The sequence below is a fragment of the Morchella importuna genome (genome assembly GCF_003444635.1).
Source record: "Morchella importuna strain M04M26 chromosome Unknown Morimp01GS023, whole genome shotgun sequence".
Taxonomy (NCBI): domain Eukaryota; kingdom Fungi; phylum Ascomycota; class Pezizomycetes; order Pezizales; family Morchellaceae; genus Morchella; species Morchella importuna.
The window spans coordinates 144,609-167,692 of record NW_025763420.1 but is presented as its reverse complement, the minus strand read 5'-3'; the positions used below and the strand labels follow the sequence as shown (position 1 = coordinate 167,692).

The following is a 23,084-nucleotide window of genomic DNA, read 5'->3' as shown; positions in this document are numbered from 1 at the left end:
TAAAGTGCGGTGGGAGGTTCAGATAGAGTACAGTAGACCGGCTGAATGTGTGGCAGAATGTGTGAAGACAGGTGTGTGGGTATGCAAGTAAAGTGCCCTCTCTAGCTGTCGCCTTCGCCGTCATTGCGTTTGTTCGTCACGAGGCTGAGCTGGAAGTGTGGTAGAGTTCAAGAAAGACTCGTATTCTTCACGAGGAGATGGGATTCGCGTTTTCTAGTCGGAAAGTACCTACTCGTTCTCGATAGATTTCCATCTTCGGAATCACAAGAAATAAAACCCAAAACGTAGCGATCGTCTCCACAACCCAGAGCAGCGGCAGCACCACTTCTCACTCGCCCATCACCCCTAACCCTCTATCCCTGCAACGCGCGTCTTTATTGTTGACCCCCGCTTCGCCCAGTAATTTAAAATAAAATTAGAGTAATCCGCCGCCCCAGCGATCACTCTACTTAGCTCTCTGCCATATGTCATGATCATCGCCGCCGTATTTCTCAATAAAGTGCAATCAAGTATCCTGGTGAGGAAGGCAGATGATTCTATGTCTAGTGTGTATGGGGGGGAATTCCATGCATGAATCCATGACCAGAATATGTGCGGCCTCCAGCACAAAATCCCCCATGCACTGACTACATGTACTCCCAGTGAGACCGACGCGGTTTTGCGCTGAGATTAGGTTTCCGCCTTGCGATTGAGTGTCTGACCGCAGATCGATTCAGGCAAGACTCTCCAACTGTCAAAAAAAAGGTCCTCAACTCTATTTCCTCGCTAAAACCCAAAACCCCGAAAAAGATGATACCACACCGTACCGCCAAGACGCTGCCAATGCTTGGGCTACGTATGTAGAGTAGCGTTCCAAGAAATCCACATGTGTGATGTGGCAAATTGTGGGACGGGAGTGTCCGGTCTTCCATTCCTGCACATGCCCTTGTTTTAGGGGGGCAAGGGGGAGTTTCGCTCAGTAGTGCGAGAATCAGGATTGTGTCATTGGCCGAGGGGTCTTGGTCTTGGTCCTGGTTCCTTGGTGGTGAAATAAGCACCCGAAACGTCGAATAGAGTGAAGTTTCCAGAAATACGAGCGTGTAGATGTACGAGTCTCGAAAAACAGCTCTCTCTTCTTCCTTAGAGCTGATGCAGGCCGTTAACGTGGTTTACCCTGTTGTTGGGTCGTGAGGGAAATCTTATTTTTTTCTCTTTTTTTCTTTTTTCTTTTTTAGGTCATTTGAGCCACAAGGGTTTTTTTTCTGGGTGGTTTCGATCTTTAGATGGATCTCTTTTGGTTTGGAGGACGTTTGTTGCGTATGTACACGTGATCGAGTGAGTCCTTATGATTACCGTTGCTAGGCTTATAGGACGTCGGGAGGGTTAGGTGTAGCTGTGGGGTCTTGTGCCATTGAGAAGAGAAGTGCTTGCACAGATGGTGGCTCCTGTACCTTTCCTCGTCTAGTAAGATCGTTATGAGGGTCATCGTTTGACCCTACTACACGAGACAGAAATATGTTGCAAAAGCTGTGCGTAGATCTGAGGGCCCGTAAGCTTTGTTGCGGAGAACGATTGTTACTCATTGCTTCTTGTTTTCGATTTTGAATAAAAGTAAGCCTGGTTATTCTGGAGGTGGTATTATAGGCGGGGGTACATACTAGGCCACTGCATGCTACCAGTATAGACTTACATGTACTATACCATCACGACTTCTACGACGACTTTCCATTCTACTGTAGGAGATACTTCGACAGAAGCATCGATATCATAGATAATGGCACTATGGGGAATTAATTCGGAGGGAACATCCATAAATACTCTACTAGTTTTCCTTTAGCGCCATGCTGATGCCACATCTTCGCCACGACACCGTGAACCTCTATTGTACACATAAGTACATGTACTTAGATGAATGCAACCACCAACGGCTCTTTAATTCACTACATGTGTATACATAGCATATAGGTCTCTAGACGATTGATTTCACTGGTGCATATTCTCTCCTGCTACTTGATACATGTAATTGCCGCACATACCGAGAGATAAGAGGGTGCCCTCCATGGTCGGTGGGCAAGGCTGCACAAATTAACTTAAGTAAAATAGTCAACCGGTCAGCAAGTCTAATTTTTTGTCGGATTAAGTAAAGTCGGCTGTGGAATACTGAAAGGTTGACTTTTGTTTGAGTTTGATCTCGAGTGGAACCGCCACAATCCCGGGTTGGCTGGATTCCTGCCGAATTGGATTATCCCTTAAAAACCATCAGGCCAAATGTAAATGGGGGTCGCTAGCCGTATATAGCAGGTATGATATGTTGAACGCTCAGAAGCTCATATTATCACGGTGAGATGATTATCGGATCGTGGTAAACGGTACTAAATACCTCTAGTCCTAGAGTTTATAATATCATACCTGCTATGTGCGGCTAGTGACCCCCATTTACATTCGGCCTAATGGTTTAAGGGATACGGACGTACGCATAAAGAAGACTGGCGGGGCCTGGCTGGAAGGCAATAAAACAAGAGGGAGGAACTACACAATTGTCCTACTCCTAGGGGTCGGGTTTTAAACCAATTATTATTTGGTCTACCTCACATTGTTCAGAAGTGCGATCACGAGTGATACATCGTGACGTTGAGATTATCAATACTCAAGTTTGTCCTCTCCCCATTTAACTTGATACTTGGACTGTCGCATCGTGAAATACCGGGGGCGGGTTCTTAGATCTTCGTATTGCGCTATAAATGACTTATAAACATATTACTCTCAATACATCGGGCCTCGAAGGTTTCATAAATTATAATCGGTCGAGCAGGGGCCGGAGGTGTTTTACTTTTGGCGAAACGAATATCAGATCATCGAGCGACCCGACAATATCTTTATTAAAAGTGCCGTGCGCAAAGCAGACCGCAAATTCGCTTATCCATTTCCATAAATCTCGCACAAAAAACTGTATCGGGGTACAAGTAGGTGGATGTAGTGGTGTTAGTAAATTCTAGTGATGAGTTTTGTATAAGCAAACGGATAGAGATGATACAATCCGTTGTGGTGTAATGGTTAGCATCAGTCGCTCTCACCGACTAGATCGGGGTTCAATTCCCCGCAACGGAATCATTTGTTTCTCTTTTTATTTTTTTACGCTTTGTGTAGCACTTTTTGCGCACGGAGAGAATATTGGGATATAGAGTTGCTAACTTCTAGGATTTATTCCTCTTCGGTAAAGCCTCATTGGTATAACCCTCAGCTAATCACAAGAGGTCTTGGCACGCGGTAGAAGGTTACACTGCGTCAATGATTGTCTTGACACGCGATGGAACCTCCCACACCATGCGGCAGCACAACCTCGTGCTAAGCTAGAAAAACATATCTAAAGAAGAAAACTTACGGTTTTATGTCTGGGGAATTAAGAGCACCAGAGTAAAGGGAAATGGGCGTTGGTCCCTGAAGTGGAACAAAAAATATCAAGATTTGATTTCTAGCCATTTCGCTACCTTCGAACAAAATCAAAAGCCCTATTGACCACCAGAAAATCTTGGAGTATTGACACCCTGCCAACTACACTACACATTGCCGGCTGTAACAAAAGAACGTTTTAAACGAAGAAGAGAAAGCAAAGAAAGCAGCCTAAGCGAGGGAAATAGGAGGAAGGGAGGAAATAGCGAGGTTAGCTAACTTTTCGTAGTCGATCGACAAGAGGATGTGGTCATGTTACGAAACTCGGAGGTTAGGAAATTTATCATGGGAGGAGGCCGAATAGGAGACATATAGGTAGGTATTTTAATGGCGTTAATTGTGTATACTCGCTGAGTGAGATGAGTAGAATCACAACTAGAACTAAGGTTTAGGAGCAGGGCGGAGTATGGAACAAACTGAGGGTAGAGTTTGTATATGAACATGTAAATATTAATTAAACTAGTGCATATAAGATCGAATATGTATTATCATATATAATTGTTTAGTGGTGGACCTTTCTCTGGGTAGGTGACAAAATAAAAATGGGATAATCAGCTATGTAGACCACGCTTGAATTGTGGTGAACCAATTACTGTGGAAATTCATCAATGCCTATCGATTTGGGTGGCTGCATGCAATATCCTCTGAGACAGCATTCATATATGCGGCAGGGCAATTTATGGGTAAGACTACTCGGACATTGATAATTCAGGAATAAATACAAAAACTTTGCTCCAATGTGCAACCCCTTAATCAAAAAACTCTTGAAGTGCCTGCCTCAAAGCTGATGCAAATACTTGGGCACAATTGTGAGGCCTCGCTCGCTTCATCATCTCAGCGAGAATCCAATTGAAGTCTGCAGCCATGGTAACCCCAAGTGACTGCTTTAGACCTTCCATCCGGGACACCAAACCCTCGCTGCCGAATTCTCTTTCTACAATTGCAGCTTGCCTCAAACCAACCTTGTATACGCCTTGGAAATCCTTTAATAATCCATATCTCCCAGCAAATTTCCACTTGTTCTCTTCAAGACCGTTGTGTGACAGATTGAGACTTTGAAGGAAGGCCTCACGGGATGATTTTCCGTCCTGTAGGCCATTTTCGAGCCCATCGGCATTTGAGAGAAAATACCGAGAGGCACAAAGAAAAAATTCCTCATGGCTAGCGACCGTAGGAGCGACGGTTTCTGCACTGAGTTCGGATATATCTACCCACGGAGTAATCCTTAGTTGGCTTTCAAGATTGAAGAAGAGAAGAGATAGATGGAACATACGTAATGGGAAGATATTTATCTCAGTAGTTTGACAACCATTCTCAATGGCGTCAACAGCAGGTGGCATATTTTCTACCAGGGAACGCTTGCAATCTGGACAATTATTGTCTCTGGTGCCACACTGGAAATCGGCAATATGACCACAAGCCAATGTAGCACTTGTAGGTACAGTACATTTGAAATCAGTGAGTAAGTGGGTTGAGTGCGAGTGACAAGACTGAAGACACACGTGTCCACAAGACAATACTTCAGAGCAAAGCGAGTGACAACTCTTAAGTTGTTTTAACCTTCTCCAGTCAGCCGGAGATCTGATCATATGCACCGGACCAGTGTGTCGGCTGCATCTTTGGACTGACAAGTCCCGGGTGATCCTCCCATGGGCTTTCATGTAACGGATAACTTTGTTCCAAGAGTTTTTACTATTCTGTGCAGTGTCTGCATTGCCGAAAATATACATCCCATGGCGTGCCCGTCTGAATAAAGTTAACCTAATGAAAACTCAGAGTGTAGATATATTTAAAAACTTACGAGAGAGTGACGCAGGCACGATTTGTTATGTCCGTAAACCCCAGACGTCCAGTATTATTGCTGCGGACAGCAGAGTAAAGGATAATATCAGCTTCCTGGCCTTGGTAGTTGTCACTAAGCAGCTGTTAGTTTGGGTACCATTACTTCGGGAGAATTATTGGTACGTACATTGTGGTTACTTGCACCGCATCCGAGATATCAACGTTTATCAATGTGAAATCTTTCGATTCAGACTCTAGCGGGGGATTATATTCAGCGTTTCTCCCAACGAGGCAGCTCATATCTTCAGCCGGAATTACAAGGCCAAATGCCCCCTGTTTCTGGAGGAACCTCTTAATCACAGAAACCTGTTCGCGATATGGTGTCTGCGTAATTTGTCAGTAGATTTCTAGGCATGAAATTGGTGTCAAACGTACAAGTATCACTATATCGCGAATTCCAAATTCTCCAGATCCGATTAAATGTGCAGCATATCCTGCAATCATATCGGCCTCATGAATGTTGTAGTACGATGTTCCGGAGAACGATTCCTTTGACTTGTGGTCTAACCATAAGAGATTCTTGCCCCCCATCCCAGGAACATCAGGGTAGCACTTGACGTTATCACCATCCATCAAAGTTCTGTAAAGTCCCAAGGAGCGTACAAGACCAGCAATCTCAGGCCGCATTCTTCTTTGACAGTCAAGCAGTGCAAGAGGTATGCTGCTAGGTATGCCTGCGGTTGGACACACTAGTCTCTCAAATAGGGATTGGTCCTGTTTATAGTATCCGCCTGCAAGTTCAGGAGTACTGCAGAAAGGTCTAAGAAGATGTTAGTAAATTTACAAACAGGAGGCACAATCAAACATTACTTTAACTGCATATGATCTCCGATCATTATCAACTGCTGCAGCGTACTTCCAAAAATTGGGAGCACCATTGACTCCACAATCTCACCCGCTTCCTCAACAATAGCCACCTCTATTTTCAGATGCTTCAAGAGTTCAATGTCGCTGGCCGCTCGAGTAGAAGTGCACGCAACAACATCAACGCCTGTGGTTTCGAAAAATTAGCAAAGCCATCGTGTGACGGGTTCGAAAAAAAGATAGAGATTTACCAAAGCCAATCATCCTTGCGGCGTTTTCTTTTGCTAAGTTGATCTCTATGTCACGGTTTGACTGCTGGAGCGTAGCTCTCGCTGATTCAATATCCTTGTTGAGAGTAGCATCAAGAACAATTTTCCATCCACAGATAAGGTTCCGACGCTCACTAGGAGTAAATTTCCATAGATCAAGAGAGTCTTCTACCTCCTCTGTACAGAATGTCTCTTGAGAGCTGATCTCAAGTTCATTTATCTTTAAGCCCGAGCCCTGAAACCCTTGAGGGATAGTGGACTTCAGTCCTGCAATTAAAGAGGCTTCTTCGATCTGTTGCTCATCACTTGACCATGAAATGAATCCGTCGGCTTCACGCCCGTCGCCCGAGAGTTTGAGAAAAGCTTCATAAAAGTTTGGATGTTCTTTCTGAAGGAACGGTCCAAGGCGACTCCAGGCAACAGAGGAGTTGGTATACTCGCCTATAAGGCACTCAAGCTCCTTACTAGATGCCTCTGATTGCCAGCGCGCTTGGTTATAAGCTCTACGGATTGGATCGTAAATATCTCTCGGGAGGACATGGGTTTTGTACGCGACGTGGTCAGGCTTAGGAATCTCCTGGCCGGGGGTGACACCCAAACGAGCAACCTTGAGACCACACTTAATGTATCCGGCTATGGTCTCATCGAGTGCATGATTTGTTTGAGCTCTAGGATGGGTATTAGTAATATTTTTTTTTATCGTACTAAAGGAAGACGGAGGGTTACGTTAGTAGAATGGGGGTTGTCTTATCATTATTCCAGGTACGGCGATTGATAGCGAGCATTTTGATAATTGATTTGCCGATGAAGGACTTGCCAGTTCCTAGAGTAAAATTAGCGGTGTTTCTTGGTAGAAGGAAGAACAAAATCGGATCTATCATACCTGGAGGGCCCTGAATAAAGGATAGACGGGAGGTAAATGAATTGATGAGCGCATTTATCTGGCCCGTAGTAAAGATTATTCCAGAAGAGTTTTTCTGAGAAAGCTGCGTCTTAATTGAAGTCAAAAGCTCTAAATTCGCTCGCCCTGAGCCAAATTTGGCCTTATATTCATACCCGAGGGAAGAAAAGTCAAGCTCCCGGGCCTCTAAGTAATCTGGGATGTGGAACATAATCTTTGGAATTTCCTTCTGGAATAAATTTCTGGCGAAGTACGAATGTTTCTCGCTTTCAAACTTTTGAATAGTAGAAAGAACATGGATGAAGGTTGCTGGAAGAACACCGCCAAAATCTACCAATATGCATGTGTCCTGTTTGGAATGTAGGGCAAGAATTTTTTCCATGTCCACTTTTTGTGTAGGTTCATTGAAAATCTTAACATTCACTCGACCTGCATTATTTGTTAGTATTTCTAAGATGATTAGATCAAGAGTGTACCTACCGATATCAGAAACCTTCCCGTGTTCATCCTTGTTTGACCAATCTTGAGTGGCTTGTAACCAAACTAGCGAAAGATCCCCATCGGACTGAATTAAGAGAGCCAACAGGTGACCACTGCGAAGAACAGTTTCATTATCAATCTGTTCTTTGGCAGGTGCCACGAACGAAAGACTGAAGTTAAGAACAGGGATTTTGCATTGTTCAATGAAACCGCGCGTTATTGTGCAATTTTTGTAGACTCTGTAGGTTGGCTCCTGGCCATCCTTGCTACCAGAAATAAACTGTTCACCCAGCAACACCTTGTGGATAAGATTTGAAAGAGCTAGCTTGACTTGTCCCAACATCGCCTCACGTTGATGTCGAAAGCTCACTTCAAAGACATCGTGTGGACATGTTATGGAGCTTTTGTGCGGAAGATAAATCGGGCGTTCCGACATTACTTCGTCCAAGGTAGGCAGTATTCTTATCCGTGTGAAGTCAGACCAGTCATTGTCACTCCTGGGACCCGTTATGGTTGAGAGACCCGGAGGATCAAGGTTATAAGTTCCTCCGTGTTTCTTCCTAGCTGGGTATACTTGTAAGGCATTAATGGTAGGAATTTCTCGCGATTCACCAATCAATATCGAATACACCCCCCCAACTGGGTTTATTGTTATTGAATGATCCAGTGGACAATCACGCTTATGACATTTATGAAAGCTATGGAGTCAGGTTAGTATCTCTAGCAGTGTGACTATGACCATAAAACAGAGGAGTTAAATTACCGAATACCAAAGGGGCATGGATGAGCACCATGTTGACAACTCTTGCCCCCAGCGGGGCAGGTACCGCGTATAGCAGATTCAGAACAAATTGGCTTTTTGAAAGGAATATAAAATTTTGGCGGCTTGGCGTGAGACTTTTCGCACTGAGGAGAATTTTTAGCTTTGCTCTGTAGAATAAAAATGGTCTAGGAGTATTTGATACACACCGGTGTATAATTTTGGATAAATGGACATTGTTTGTCATCACAGAAAGTGTACATAAGAGGAAGTTCAATAAGACCTTTTTCTGTCTTAACGAAATATGTACTCCCAGAAGTCTGCTTAGTCATCAAAGGATCCTGTTGTTCTCCCGCTTGCACTGCAGGTAAAATTGGTAGAGTATTCTTAGTTGGGGGATTGTGAGGTATGTAATTTTTGGGAAGCAAATCATGTTTGATATCAGATTCCTTTGATGACATACTATTTCCGGAGCTTATGGAAGTGTCTGAGCGAGCACCAGACTCAGCTAGCCGAATTGGACAATCTTCGGAGCTTTCAGTAAGAACAGACTCGCGTCTGGTAACTAGGTTGGTAAGCTTATGTGCAGAGTGAGAAGAAATAGACGGCAAAGGCTCTGATTTTTGGCTGTGAGTAGCTCCACCATGGTTGGATATTTTGGTTGAGAAATGTTCAATAGTTGCGATGTCTGTGATCTCTAAAAGATCTCCAGGTGGGACCGGAGTGACTGTGTTGGGCTTGTGAGGGAAGACCTTTTCGGACTGATAAATCGGCGTCTGTCGAGTAGGGTGTCCGAGTAAAAGGTGTTGAAGGGGACGAAGATGTGGAGGTACGTATTGGGCTTCAAGAGGGGGTGGAGGAGCAACAGGGGGTCGTCGTAGATGGGGAGGAAGTGCTTGGAGTTTATCCGGAACAGCGTTAATGGATTCAGATGGGACAAGCTCAGCGGCCGTAATGGAAATATGAGAATCTTCGACAATTGACGACGTTTTGGAGGAAGAGGCAGTAGTAGATTTGGTTGGTGGGTGCTTTTCGGTATCACCAGCAATGGTAATATCATCTTTCGAAGTAGATTCTTCAGAACCCCAAGCAAGATGCTCATCTTTGACAAGATCATCAAGAGAAAGGATTTTGTGGAGCTGTATTACTGTTGGGGAGATGATTGATTCCTCTTTGACGTTTGGAATATCTATGTTGGCCGCTTTTTGATCTCCAGTCGGTTTACTGGTGCATTCTGGAGCAGAAGCAACAAGAGAATCTACCAGAGACAGTGACTCAACCTCATTTTTCTTCTTGGTGGAACCGACCATTTTTGAATCAAAGGGGTTAATCTCTTTTGGAGGTTTGATGGGATTGATAAGTTCTGAAGGTGCAGGGCTTGTACCATTAAGTATTGGAGGCCCAACCGTTTCTACTGAATCTTCAGCAATGACAACACTTTGGACACGGCTCTGGGCAACAATAGTCTTTGGCTGAGTTGAGTCGGTGATGATAGCGCCGGTATATGCGTTTGGCAAGATGGGGAGCATCTGTACTCCATCGGAAAGACCTATTCCCTCAACGACAGGAATGGTTTTGCTGAGAAGCTCACTAGTAGGGGCAGGCTCAGGTATGCTGAGCCAGGAGGTTTCGACGGTATTCTCTGGTGAAGTGATTGAAGGGGTAGAAGAAGTTTGAAGAATAGTGCTCGAGGTAGGAAGAGGTCTCTTCAAGTCAAGTAGCACATACTTTGGAACTGCAGAGCGCATATGATCGGTAAAGCGTGGAGCGGGAATTCTGAAATACGGCCCTTTCGTCGACTTGGCTTCAGGACGAGAACCTGCTTTGAACGTCCCACACTCTGATTGGACAGGAAATATAGTGAGGGGACCGCACGCACTTTTCACGGTGATTGAATTGGAGCTTGGGACGACTTTGTGGAGATGGAGGTGCCTAGCGGGGCGGGGGGTGCCGGGGGGGATGTGGGGAATGGTGGAGTCTGAAATGGTATCCTCATGTGTGGTAAGAAATGCACCGGGCCCTGTCAAGGCTTCCGACCAAAGAATCTTCGTGCCGGTAGGATAGCGTACGGCGATAGCGGGGTATACGTTGGTGCTTTGGCGTTTAACGTCGGTGGCGAGTTTGTCAGAGTCACATAGAACTGCATAGTCTGATTTATCTTTCTTACAAGAAATCTACATTTAATGAAGTGTCAGACATACACCTCCTAACGGGGGGTGAGGAATAATCGACGTAGAGAAACCGAAAGAGCATGTATCGAAGGAATAAGATACATTTCTTGATAATATTACAAGGCAGGGGAAAGAGTGGGGAAAGACAAGACACATACACTTTTCTTGAACCGATCAATTTGAAACATGTTTGAGCATAGGTCACCCGCTAACAGTGATGGATTCAGTAAAGCCTAGCTGTGGTGGTTTGTTAGTTAGGAAGCTAATGGCCAATAACGCGTACAGTCACCCCAGAGAGATGTGCGCCGGAAGTATAATAACTGCATGTACATGTAGAAACTCACAAATGCTTGAATGACGCGGGGTTTGTCTATTGCAGAACGGTGCCGGAATAGAAATGGGAGCGGATGGAAAAAACCAATCCTTTGATGTTCAGATGATCTCTGTTATGGATTAAGAGTGGAGGAGAATGTAAGGTGCATGTATGTAGGGGGCTGAGGTCGGTGACAGTAACATACAACGCCAAGACTGGGAATGGGGGCTTTTTTAGGAAGATCACATCACCCAAGTCAATCAAATTTCTCGGAGATTTTATTAAACTTAATAACGACGCGCTCCCTTCGTAAAACTCTCACCGGGCAAAGCCTATCAACAACTACATGTCATGTTTGCGAAGGTAATCTCATCGAGTGATATTCTGTGATCTATCACAACGCACGAAAGAATGAGGTCTCTGCATATTATGCCATGGACCTCTTGGGATAGAGAACGGCGATGCTTCTCTAGGTTCCGAGCTTGGGTGATTTCGGCGGACGTATCGCTATTTTAGTGGTTAATTTAAGTCACCAGCCTGATTAGTTTTGTCATTCTCGCAATCCCCCGTCAGCATATTTTTGTCGAGGTACCGGCCCTGGATATTGGGAACACTTGCAATACCTTGGTTATAAACACATTTTTCTTCCGGCTTCCCCATTTGCTCACAACCACAATCGGATTCCTCTACAGCCTCCCAGTCGGATAGGTACTTGATCGAGTAGTGTACTCTGGGTATAGTGGAAGGTCATCCCGGCCTTCCATCAAACAATCAACAGCGCAGGCATTACTCCGAATGAGTTAGTGTTTATTCAGATAATATTATCCTTCTCCCTATGATATAGTCATAAAAAGATTTCCTGATGCGTGAGTCAGAGCCAGAATCGATATGTGATGTGTTGTCTTGGTGATATCCAAATTGAGGTCATGTGTAGCTATGCGGAATATATGTAGGTAAAACGTATATTTCTCCGGTTTCGCTGACAAAATAATCTGCCTACGGGTACATTCTGCGGAGGTCAGATTTGCCGATTTATTTAATGGTGAAATTGGACAAATGTGAATCGATCTCTGATGCTGCATGACCATGATCTAATATCTACTAATCATTGAAAAGATATTGATAGATTCTAGTGCATGTACTGTGCTCGATCAATAGCGGCCTCATGCCCGCCCCCTACGAGCAGCATGCAGCGGTGCTCACGACCCGTAAAAGCAGTAGAGGGTGTGATCGAGCCTAAATGCCTGGATACAAATTGCGCGTTAAATGGCTCTGCTTTCTAGATCTGTATGTATGTATATAATATAAGCGTATATGAGACTTTACACCAATTTCGAGTTCGTCCGCATTGTGATCCGTTGATCGCCCTTTAGAAATATACATGGATGTACTTGACCAATATGCTCGGTGTCAAAAATACATGTAAGGCATACACATGCGAGTTATTCTCGTGAAATATTTTCAAGGCTTCTACACACCAAGAAAATGGAAGATTCCTGCTGACTATATATAGATTGTATAGGTATACTATATATATAATCAAACGGTTTAAATATATAGTTCTCGTTCAAAAATCATGGGACAACGCAACCGCGAGTTGCTACGGGGGCTTGTCCCAGGATTTTTGACATGGAGTTATACATAGGTATACACCAGTACAAGCACGATCTCACTACAAGTAGTAGGGGGAATGAAACTGCTAAGTAAAGCGGGGCATCGAACAGCTTGGCTTGTTTCGGCTGTAATTTTATGTCTTCGGTGTAACAATGACTTTACTCGTCTGTTCATAGCGTTTCCGAATACGACCGGTATTGCATGACATACAAAAGGTAGATTTGGCAATTTTTTGCATGGTATGCAAAATAGTAGTCTTGTTTAGAATGTCATGAAATTACTTAGCAGTAGACACGATGTACGAAATGCATGTGTGTATGCAAGCGGTAATATGAACGCGGGTCTGAGAAAACTTATGGGCTCAAACCTAACAAGCTCAAATCTGCCAACCGATCTACCCAAAAGCTTCTCCTGCTGATAGAGAATGTATTAAAGGGTGTATATTATATTTCTCAGAAGTTCCTTTAGCTAGTAGGAGGCTTGACATCAAGTTGGTTGAACCCTAATGTTTTAAGATGCTAGAAAAGGATTAAGTGAATACTTTTAAATCCTTTATTCTGACATCACCATCGGAATCTTTGCCCTTGATATTATATAGTCTATCTACCTATTCCTACTTCCCATATCTGGAGGTTGTGTAGAAATTGAAGTTTTTTAGGTTTCCTTTTCGCTGGTTGTTGCGTTGCGTCCCGGCCCTTCGCCGACCATAAGTAGACCCGCGTTCATATACCAAGGCAGAAAGACTTGGCATTGACAACAACACTCAACGAGTGATATTCTGTGACCTATCAAATTCTCTATACATGTAGTGAGCTTAGTACTGTCCAGGGGGTATACAGAACAGAATGTTCGAGTAAAATAGAGATTTTGTGCTTAGAACCAGATTGAATACCTCTGAAAGTGCCTATATATAAGGGCTTTAGTATCACAGATTAACATTATCACTTTCAAGTATCGGTCTTACTCCCGGGTGTATTTCATAGAAATTCCTTTAGATAGATTTTCAAGGGTATGGGTATATGTATTACAGGATAGTAGAAAGATTGATTTTCATTATGGTTATCGGGTTATGCAACTAAATTTTTTACTTTCATTCACGCTATGTATATGATCAAGAGGTCAGCTTTATATACAGCCACTCAGCAAAAGTGTTCGTGATATAGTTTTAATGTCAGTGCGCAGAGTGGCGCACCCGTTATACTGATGTTATTAAAGTTGAGATTCAAAACAACGAAAAATATATAATATAGTTTGTGACTATATATAAAAAGAAGATAGGTCATTGATCTTATTCTTCATTAGTTTGGGCGCCATTGGTCACTGGGGAAGTCTTCTCTTGGGGGGTTCTTGATAGTCCGCTGCGGTTACATATGGAGAAATGTCTCACTCCGAAATTGGAATCACGAAGACTTTTGTAGAGTGGCTGTACATGTAGGTAGAGTAGCTTTGACGTATGTAAATGTGGGGGTTTTGACGTTTGAATGGATAAATAAAGGTCATGCATAAGTGATAATCAGCTTGAAGTATTTCTGGCTGCTCTTATTGATAAATATCATACGATCAGCTATTAGAAACCTTGAATCAGCGCCGCGGTTGCAAATTCTACATTTAGCTACCCCATAAAGAACTACAATAGCATCACGATATATGAGATAAACACATATGTAGCTCTAATCAGTATTGATTACCCCTGAAGAAGAATCGAGGCCAAATATGTAAACAAAAGTTGATTCTATTATTACGCATTTGGTATCTGTATTTGACTGCCATATCTTCTACATACCCCCCCGGTTATACTGATTGTGAAAACGGGATTGAAATGGTAGATTTATATCGAAGCCCCAATACATTGCGTAGAACTTCCCGTTTAGTTCATAGCGCATGTATCCTCTTTCGATGATAATGCACTTTTAGAAGTTTGGCCTTCTAAAAAACCTTATACCCCGACTCCGGGTTCGCGCCAGCAGCAGTTTGAGGGGTGGTCTGTCCTCCTAGAGGTTCCAAATGAGCGACATGCTTAAAAGGGGGAGCAGCTAAGAGAGGCAAAGGTGCCAGGGGCATGAGCGACTTGTCGATGGGCCTGTCTCTGCGCTGTGTCGGGAATGATAGCACTCCGGATTGATGCCGCTTAGGAGTCGGATCGGTGTCGTGGGGTGGAGTCTTTCTTTTGCTCCTCCTCGGCACGTGTGTTGGACCAGTGAAGTGTGCTGAGTTCTTGGAGGAAGATGAAGATTTCATCACGCTAGGTTGATTCTCGACAGGACGATTGAGTGAAGAGATTTGAGATTGTTCAGCAATATTCTGACTCTCAGCGCCCAAAGAATAGACCGAAGGATCGGTATTAGCGGGATTAGAGTTAGGCTCAAAGGTAGCTAAACCTTTGTCCGCTGTAACTTCACTTGCATTTTGATTTTGTGTCACTTGTGAGTAACGAAAGGCGGCGGCGAACGCCGGTCTTCCTTGCTCTGCCGGTTGGTTTGTTACGTTCTGAGGAGCAGAACAAATTTGGTTGGAAAGGTTGGATGCTATGAATGGACCTAGGTTCCTAGGTAAGGGCTCCTCCTCGATCTTGATGTAATGCAGCTTTCCTTCGGGCAAGACATCTAGAGGAGCCGGTTGCTGGAAAGAGCCCATCTCCGTCACGGCAATCGATCTGTCACTGTATAATCCTACGAAACGCTTAACAGGCCAATATCTATGACTGCCCAACACAACGGGTGCATGCGATTGCTTTCAAAAGGCAAGCGAATTAGCATGAATATGATGTTGTTAAAAAAGAAAAAAGAAAAAAAGAGAGAATAAAAAAAAAAAACCCCATACCTTAATGTGTTTCGTCAAATCATGACGGCGCTGCCATTTGCGACCACAGTAGTCGCAATCATGCTCGAAATAGGGTATATGTGTATGCAGGTGAGAAGTGATATTATCACGTTTTTTGTACACCTTTCCGCAGTAATTCCAGGCGCATTTAAGAGTAACTAATGAACCCCGCCTCACATGCGTTTCTGTTACATGGAACTAAAAAGGATGCAGAAAATTTAGCAACCGTCAAAAACATATGAGGATGTAAAAAGAATTGTAGACTTACACGTAAAAGCATGACATCGCCAAAGGATTGATTACAGTCAGCCCACTTGCAGACGTAGGTAGAGCACTCAGGGATAGATTGTCGATTTCGAAGAGTAGATCGAACGCCAGGTAGAGGCCCGACTTCGATCTGTCGGGTAGGCGGAGCGGTGGTACAGAGGTGATCGTTATGCATTTCTGACCGAACAATAAAGGTGTTCTGATGAGGAGGAGAGACGGGGGTCTGTGGAATGGTGGCCTCTTCGCGTGAATCCATCCCGGCGTTGGCTCTCACGAGAGCGTTGAGAAAGTCGGCAGATATGAAATCGTCCGCATGAGTCTTAGATGTTGACCCAAGTAGTTCAGGACATATAGGTGGTTCCATAGGTGCGGAACCTCGAGGACGTGCTGTGAGCGGGGTCTCTAGAGATTGATTCCAAGAGAGAGACTCTCTAGATTCGAAGAGTGGATTATATTGCTGAAGGCTTGTAGAGGTAGTTGCACTTGTTGCACTCAAAGACTCACCGGCTTGGGCGAATCTTTCGTCGTATGCCGAGGTTTCCGCATTTTCACCAACCGCTGAGGAGAGGGCTCCCTCATATCCGTAAAGCCTAGGGTTGAACTGCTGTGCAACATTGACTGCACTATTTGCATTGACAATTGGTTCCATGATATGCACGTTGGGCGTAGATAAGTGATTCTGCCAAGCGATGTGCTAATAACGCAGGGGTTGAAGGGAGGGTGTGGGGGGGAGTTAGTGGGCAGAAGTGGGATGTACTACAGGGAACTGGAACGTACATGCGTGACAGCGGAACTACTTGTAGTCTACATACAATGTATTTAAAATCTCATTATGTTACCCGGCATCAGTCACATAGAGAAGCATAGAATCGAAATTGATTAGTCAAATGAGCTTTAAGAAAATTTAAATTGCTCTCATGATCTCTTCAGAGGAGAAATATCATACGAGAAGAGACTACATGTACTTTATGCCCCCGTGATACTAGAACTGCGCATAGTCCATGGCGTTACATATTTGGCTTGTACACCAGGCTTAAAATTTGCTGGTTTACATATCTGGGAAGACCAGCTCGAGATTGATAATATATACATATTGGTGTCTATAATTACATGTAGTGCGTTTTACATTAATTGACTACGTAATTCTTGAAACTTTGAGAGCTCTAAGTATTAATCCATGGGAAGGGAAACACTTAAGTCTTAGGGGAAAGCTTGAATTAATTTCATCGTGAGATTCGGGATCCGTCATGATCAGAGGAGATTTGATATCACTTTGGATGCACCACTACATAACTCAAATTCTACTTTCCTAATGTAAAATTCATTAGATACATGTATATATTTGCCGTATTTTCTACTGCTTGTACCTACATGTATTTTGGTGTGGCGTTACATACATGTACAATATCTTTTTTTCCCGGCGTGCACCCTCCCGGCCCACATGCTTGAACTTTATCTCATGTGGGGGAGAACAACCCACCATCCGTATATACTAAGCTCACTCTATCAACATTTTGCTCTGTATACACGGCCATACCCACTACTATAATCATCACGCCAAAATCTGGTCTACATTACCACACTCGAGCATCTGCCCCCGGCTGTCTATATGACTGGCTTCTTGGAATCATTCAGGTTCGGTCGCAAAAGGCCGAATTTGGGCCACGGTGAGCAGGCGCCTACCTCCCAACGTGGCGAAGACGATTCTTTCGATCAATCTGCGTACGAGGCATTTACCGACTCTACACCTTTTACAGAAGAGCCTTTCCTTATTTCTGAGATGAACAACCTTCCATCCATATTTCCTGACAGCAATGGTGAGCCCGGGGATGTCTGGGTCGATGAAAGCCGCGAGATTCCGGAAACACAGAAGGGAACTACGGCATGGACTAGAAATACAGGAGCTTCGAACTTTACAATTCAAGACGATTATGTTACCTTCACTCGGGACCCACGAAGGTGTTCGCAAGCGACACAAGACCGTGCGAATGCCCTGAGAATCAAAGCGGATTTATTCTACCGGGGTGCAGTCAGGCATGGAAGAGAAAGACACGAGAGGTATTGGGATTAATTCCTCGCTCATTTTTCCTTAAATGCATGTGTATTAATCTGTAATAGGTTTCTTGCACTTCGGAAAGAGTTAGAAAGTGAATCACTATCGGAGGAGAGAAAAAGCAGAAAGCGAAGTCAATTAGGCAATCAAGAGAATCAATTCTTGCGCCTGCGAAGGACAAATCTCCGGCCAGAGCACTTTACGATATTGAAGGTAATTGGACGTGGTGCCTATGGCCAGGTCTGTATGGTACAAAAGCGAGACACTGGAAAGATTTACGCCATGAAAACGATACCAAAATACAGAATGAAAAACGCGGATCTTGCGCATGCCAAGGCCGAGAGGGATGTTATGGCGGATGCAAAATCACCATGGCTAGTTGGATTATGCTTTTCGTTTCAGGACGCAAGTAAGCTTTACTTAATTATGGAGTTTCTACAAGGAGGTGATATGATGACTTTACTCATGAAATACGATACATTCACGGAGGATATTACAAGATTCTACATGGCTGAGCTTGTATCTGCTATCGAAGCTGTTCATAATATGGGATATATCCACAGGTATGTGTCCGACAATTTAAATTTGAAGGTGCTAAGTCTAATAAACTATGAACCTATAAAGGGACATTAAGCCCGATAATGTTCTTCTTGATTCGAACGGCCATATTAAGCTTTCTGACTTTGGTCTCGCAACTGGATTTCGAAAAGGACATAGTGCACAGTACTACAGCACCACTCTCGCGGGACGAGGCTCCTTACAAAACACTAACGGTACAAGCGGACGGACAAGAAATTCTCTGATAGTGGATAAGATTCATCTTGAGCTTTCTGATAGGAAGTCGCTAAACACTTGGCGGCAATCGCAACGGCTTAGGGCTCACTCAACTGTTGGGACACCAGACTATATCGCGCCCGAAGTGTTGAACCAGAGTGGCTATGGTAAAGAATGTGATTGGTGGAGTCTTGGAGCAATAATGTATGAATGCTTAATCGGATGGCCGCCATTTTGGTCAAATATAGAGGGAGAGACCGCAGTCAAAATCCAGAATTGGCAGAACACCTTCTCCTTCCCCGAGAATGTTGATCTATCAGAAGAGGCCAAGAGTCTGGTTCTATCTTTACTTACGTCTGCTGAATATAGGCTGGGGTCCCTTGGGGCCCAGGAAATTAAGGCACATCCGTTCTTTAATGGAATAGACTGGGAAAAGCTTAAGACTTTTGATGCTCCTTTTAGGCCGCAACTAGCGTCAATCACTGATACCTCGTAGGTCTCCCGAGTTGGTAGTAGGTACTATAGCTAACATGATGCTCAGGTGTTTCCCTGATGAGGATGAGATTATATCTCAGGAATATATCGGTCACTATGGGGATTCGCCGAGAGCTCTGCTAGCAGCTAGGCAAGGCAGGGAGCAAGACACACCATTTATGGGATACACTTATCATAAATTGTAAGTGGGCGAGAAGACCTAACGAAACCATGCTGAGACTAACCCAGTCGTAGCGGCGATGTTGTCATTCCCGATGCTTAAACAATACTATATACTCCTTTTAAATGTTAGCTGGCTATCAATGTCAAAAAGTGCTTTACCAACTGGATATACCTTCCGCTACCAAGGATATCCCTAATGTGATAGGTTGAAATTGCAAGTTTATTTTAATGTCAAAGATTTCCTAGACATTACAGCTCTTAAAATGTTGAGATTTGGGATGCCAAAATTCATACGCGTGTATTTTATTGTCACCCCATGGCATGTAAGAAGGCAAAATGGGTGTATTCGTCTGGGCAGGTCTCTGTTAAAGATATTGTTCTTTCAAGTGATATGAATTGAGTCAATGCTGATGGAACCCCCCCCCAAAAGAAAATTGTGGATAGTTGTGTGTCACTAGACTGGCCAAATCTAGGTAGAAAAATCTGGCCTTCACCTCTGGAGGCCAATTTTAGATCGGGGCTGTTCTCTGATTCCATCAGGTTTCCCCGTTAATGACGAGGAGTTGAATAGGTTGTTCGTGAATAGATCTCTCAGGTATCAGCAGAGTTAGCGACCCGGCCCCATATGCTTAGTGCTAATCGAGTCCTGATATCACTGTTTTTAAGATTCTAACACGGGAAGAGCTTTAACTAGTAGAGCTGTAGATGCGATTTTGTAAGCTCTTGAGGTAACGTTATCAAAGCTCCTGTCTACTGCCAAATAATGGAGGGAACAAAGGTAGTTTTATTAAGAAGGCCTGATAAATTGATTTGTCTTGATGTCAGAGAGGGACTAGATGTAGTGAAATATCCGAACCAAGTTCATATCCCTTCCTGCAAAAAACAAAAAGAAACTATTATTATTATATAGTGGCTTTCAAAGGATACGGTTTCTGGGAAGTACCGATATAAGTATACCACATATCCATTGTAAGGGCTTAAACCCGTTAAAGTACTTATTAGATAATATTCTTGGATAATTGTAATTGAAAGAGAATAATACGTGTATGGATGGAAAAGATATCGATTTTGAGATGGGAGGCTCAGGGTACTAGAGGGATTATCATCCCGGCCTTTTTTGCTATTATAAGTGATCAAAAGTGATCATGGAGGATGACATAGGGACACTGAAATTCTTTCGGGGGCTACAGTTTTCGCTTCTTTCTGACGATATTAATGATGGCGGTAGCAGCGGATGCGGCAGTGAATTGGGTTCGCCTGGTTATGAGAAGGGAATTAATAACACTGACAAAAAGCAATTCCATGTGCTGTTGAAACTTAATATTTTGCCTGCAGACGAATCACTACATGTACGCTCATAAAGCTTGAACGGCTGTGTGCTTAAGAGGATGGTAAAATGGGTTTGGAGTCGGCTGGGTGGCCTGGGTGTATTATGGTGTGTCATGCTGTGGGGTGGCTTTGTGAAGACAAGACGAGACAGGAACAAGTATGGAGGTTTCGAGATCGAGATCGGGGACTGCTTTGGCTCCCCTCGGCCCCAAAATGAACAGCCACAGAATATTGCGAATTGGTTCCATTCGGTTCACTCTTTCTCTTCCAAAATTTGAGTAAAAAAAAGAAAATCGAAATTAGCTTTATTCGGGAATTTAACCCAAATATCTAAGTTTCCTAAATCGGTACATAAATATATGTAGATATCTATGCTAATACGGCCTAGGCTTAAAGGTCAGTCAATATGCTTGGAAGGATTACAATTAGAGAGGGGTAAATATTATATTAGTAAATATGACGGGAAGCTGTCAGGAAAAGGTCTGTTAGGGTAAAAGGTCTAGGGGAGCAAGCATAAAGAATATTATGATGCGATTTGATACGTTCTTTCACAGTGTTTAACTTATCTCGGTCCAAAAAGTAGAATTTATAGTCCGTTGCTGGCAGCCCACCGCCTGATAGATACATGTATCTTAGTTGACGTTGTGTGTATGAACGCGGGGAGCGGGTAACTAACGGGGCATCATAATGTGTGAAAAATCGCCATGAATGTACCTCTTCTCTTCCATCATCACCATCGATCGATCACATAACGAAATGTCTCAATTCATTCCAACCTTCTTAAACCCTGACTCTCCCGTTGATCATTCGGAAGGGACAACAACTACGACTCTCATCGTTATTTTTACTGTTCTCGCTTGTGCGTCGATGGAGATCAGCAAAACACTTCTTCCCGATATTGTCACTATCATACAGCAGATCGGCATTATTTTGGCACCTTGGTATTTCAGCATTGAAAAGTTCCCTGGGTACCCTGGGCCTTCTAGCCCAGATGTAGTGCGGTCATACGACAAAGCCATGAAATACCTCGAACAGCATTACGAGGAGTGGCGTTGCACGTTACCAATCTACAAACTTGCGGAGCCTTTTAATCCAACACCCAATGAAATTTATCTCTACAGCGGAAGATCGCCAAATAATATGCCAAAAATATCTCTTTTGAAGGCTCCCCGTCTAAGGGTTGAACGAGCGGCTTTTCGAGGCCATATTCCGTCTCGGATGAACATAGTAATGAACATGGACGAGAATTAATTTGTCACAGGCCGTGACTACGTTATTCTCATATCAGAAATTTTCAGTTTGACCCGGTGCTTCCCCGAAGAAAATATTTCTTCATATTTTTTCAAGCAAGAGAATGACCAGAAAATATAGGAAACAAAACACCAATCAACATGAAAATTTGGGGGCGGTCGCCTCACAACCTCACCTTAAAATTCATATTAGAACACTTCCGCTTCTAGCGTTTGTTCATGATGGCCGAGGATAACTGCTCTGGGTACCTGCTATTGCTGTATGTGGCAATTGGATCTTACCTCTAGCCAAGGTAAATATCCGTGAGCCAGGTTTCTTTTGGTTTATATAGGGCCACCATGTATGTGTTTGTTCCGGACTCCTGCTTGGTGGCCCTTGATTCTCGGGTGATTCCGAATTGTGTCTATTAGGTGGCAATCGTATCTTACCCTTAGCCAAGGTAAATATTCGTGGGCCAGGGTCCTTTTGGTTTATATGCTGGGCCACTAAGCATCTGTTTGTTCCGGACTCCTGCTTGGTGGCTAGATCCTTGGGTGATTCCGAGTTGAGCCTGTAGTAGCGGGGATTGATATTTGGGCCCTGGTCTGTATTTGGTAGAGATTGTCGCTCCCAATCTCCAAGACAGGTGATTTCTTCAATTGATCTGGCATTCGGCTTAAAAAAGCGTGGGATTCTAGTTCATTGACATATGATGAAAGATTGTGAGGGGAGTTCTTCCACTCACATCAAGCTGATGTCTCATTAATTATTTCATTTCTTTATTCGTTTTCTCCTCACCCTTGGGGGCCTTCCCTAGTGCTTGAATTTTTAGATACCAAATCGCGCAAGTTAGGCACATATAGGCGCTTTACCGAATGTGTGCCGCGTTGAAAATGATTCTTAAACATTTGCTAGATTCCCCAACTATCCATAAAATTATACATGGGGATACATATAATACCACGCTCTAATCAAACGCATATATCTTCCCGTTTCTTAGATACCCTTAATACAACATTAAGATTTCTCTACCTCCTAATCGGCCGATACCCAACCGGCTTTAAACTAACCAAGTAGCCCACCTTTTAAATATAGAAAACATTGATGTGAATTTAGTATTCTTGAGGCGACCATAAGCCAGCGGTAGATAGAGATATAGCAGTTTAACATAAATAAACTATGATGCACAGAGAAGATCAGAGATATAGATGTACAGCAAACGGAATGAGCTGAAAACCACAAGTCTTTTATTAGACTTATTAACCTAAAAATATGACCAGCAAACAGACGCCAGCGGTCAGCAGATTCCTGAAGTTACATAAATTGCCCATATCCGTGATGTTGGGAATAGGTCCCCGCCCACCCCACCAC

The 23,084-nt window shown here is 43.6% G+C and overlaps 4 protein-coding genes across 4 annotated transcripts; 1 reads left to right on the top strand and 3 right to left on the bottom strand.

Annotated features, from left to right (window-relative positions):
- Nucleotides 1-4,178: 4,178 nt before the first annotated feature.
- Nucleotides 4,179-4,769, bottom strand: LAJ45_07257 (uncharacterized protein; the record flags this gene model as incomplete). Its single annotated transcript, XM_046116815.1, has 1 exon — nucleotides 4,179-4,769. The coding sequence occupies one exon, from the start codon at nucleotides 4,767-4,769 to the stop codon at nucleotides 4,179-4,181; it is 591 nt and encodes a 196-aa protein (XP_045969850.1).
- A 457-nt stretch (nucleotides 4,770-5,226) lies between these two features.
- Nucleotides 5,227-10,844, bottom strand: LAJ45_07256 (uncharacterized protein; the record flags this gene model as incomplete). Its single annotated transcript, XM_046116814.1, has 12 exons — nucleotides 5,227-5,344; nucleotides 5,399-5,595; nucleotides 5,647-6,031; nucleotides 6,082-6,262; nucleotides 6,327-7,012; nucleotides 7,071-7,167; nucleotides 7,228-7,674; nucleotides 7,726-8,423; nucleotides 8,489-8,631; nucleotides 8,695-8,846; nucleotides 8,949-10,659; nucleotides 10,815-10,844. 12 exons carry the CDS (start codon nucleotides 10,842-10,844, stop codon nucleotides 5,227-5,229), a joined length of 4,845 nt encoding a protein of 1,614 aa, XP_045969849.1.
- A 3,665-nt stretch (nucleotides 10,845-14,509) lies between these two features.
- Nucleotides 14,510-16,319, bottom strand: LAJ45_07255 (uncharacterized protein; the record flags this gene model as incomplete). The annotated part of the gene is made up of 3 exons (XM_046116813.1): nucleotides 14,510-15,313; nucleotides 15,404-15,601; nucleotides 15,672-16,319. The coding sequence occupies 3 exons, from the start codon at nucleotides 16,317-16,319 to the stop codon at nucleotides 14,510-14,512; spliced, it is 1,650 nt and encodes a 549-aa protein (XP_045969848.1).
- A 960-nt stretch (nucleotides 16,320-17,279) lies between these two features.
- Nucleotides 17,280-19,254, top strand: LAJ45_07254 (uncharacterized protein; the record flags this gene model as incomplete). Its single annotated transcript, XM_046116812.1, has 5 exons — nucleotides 17,280-17,728; nucleotides 17,789-18,286; nucleotides 18,348-18,989; nucleotides 19,039-19,173; nucleotides 19,227-19,254. 5 exons carry the CDS (start codon nucleotides 17,280-17,282, stop codon nucleotides 19,252-19,254), a joined length of 1,752 nt encoding a protein of 583 aa, XP_045969847.1.
- Nucleotides 19,255-23,084: the final 3,830 nt, after the last annotated feature.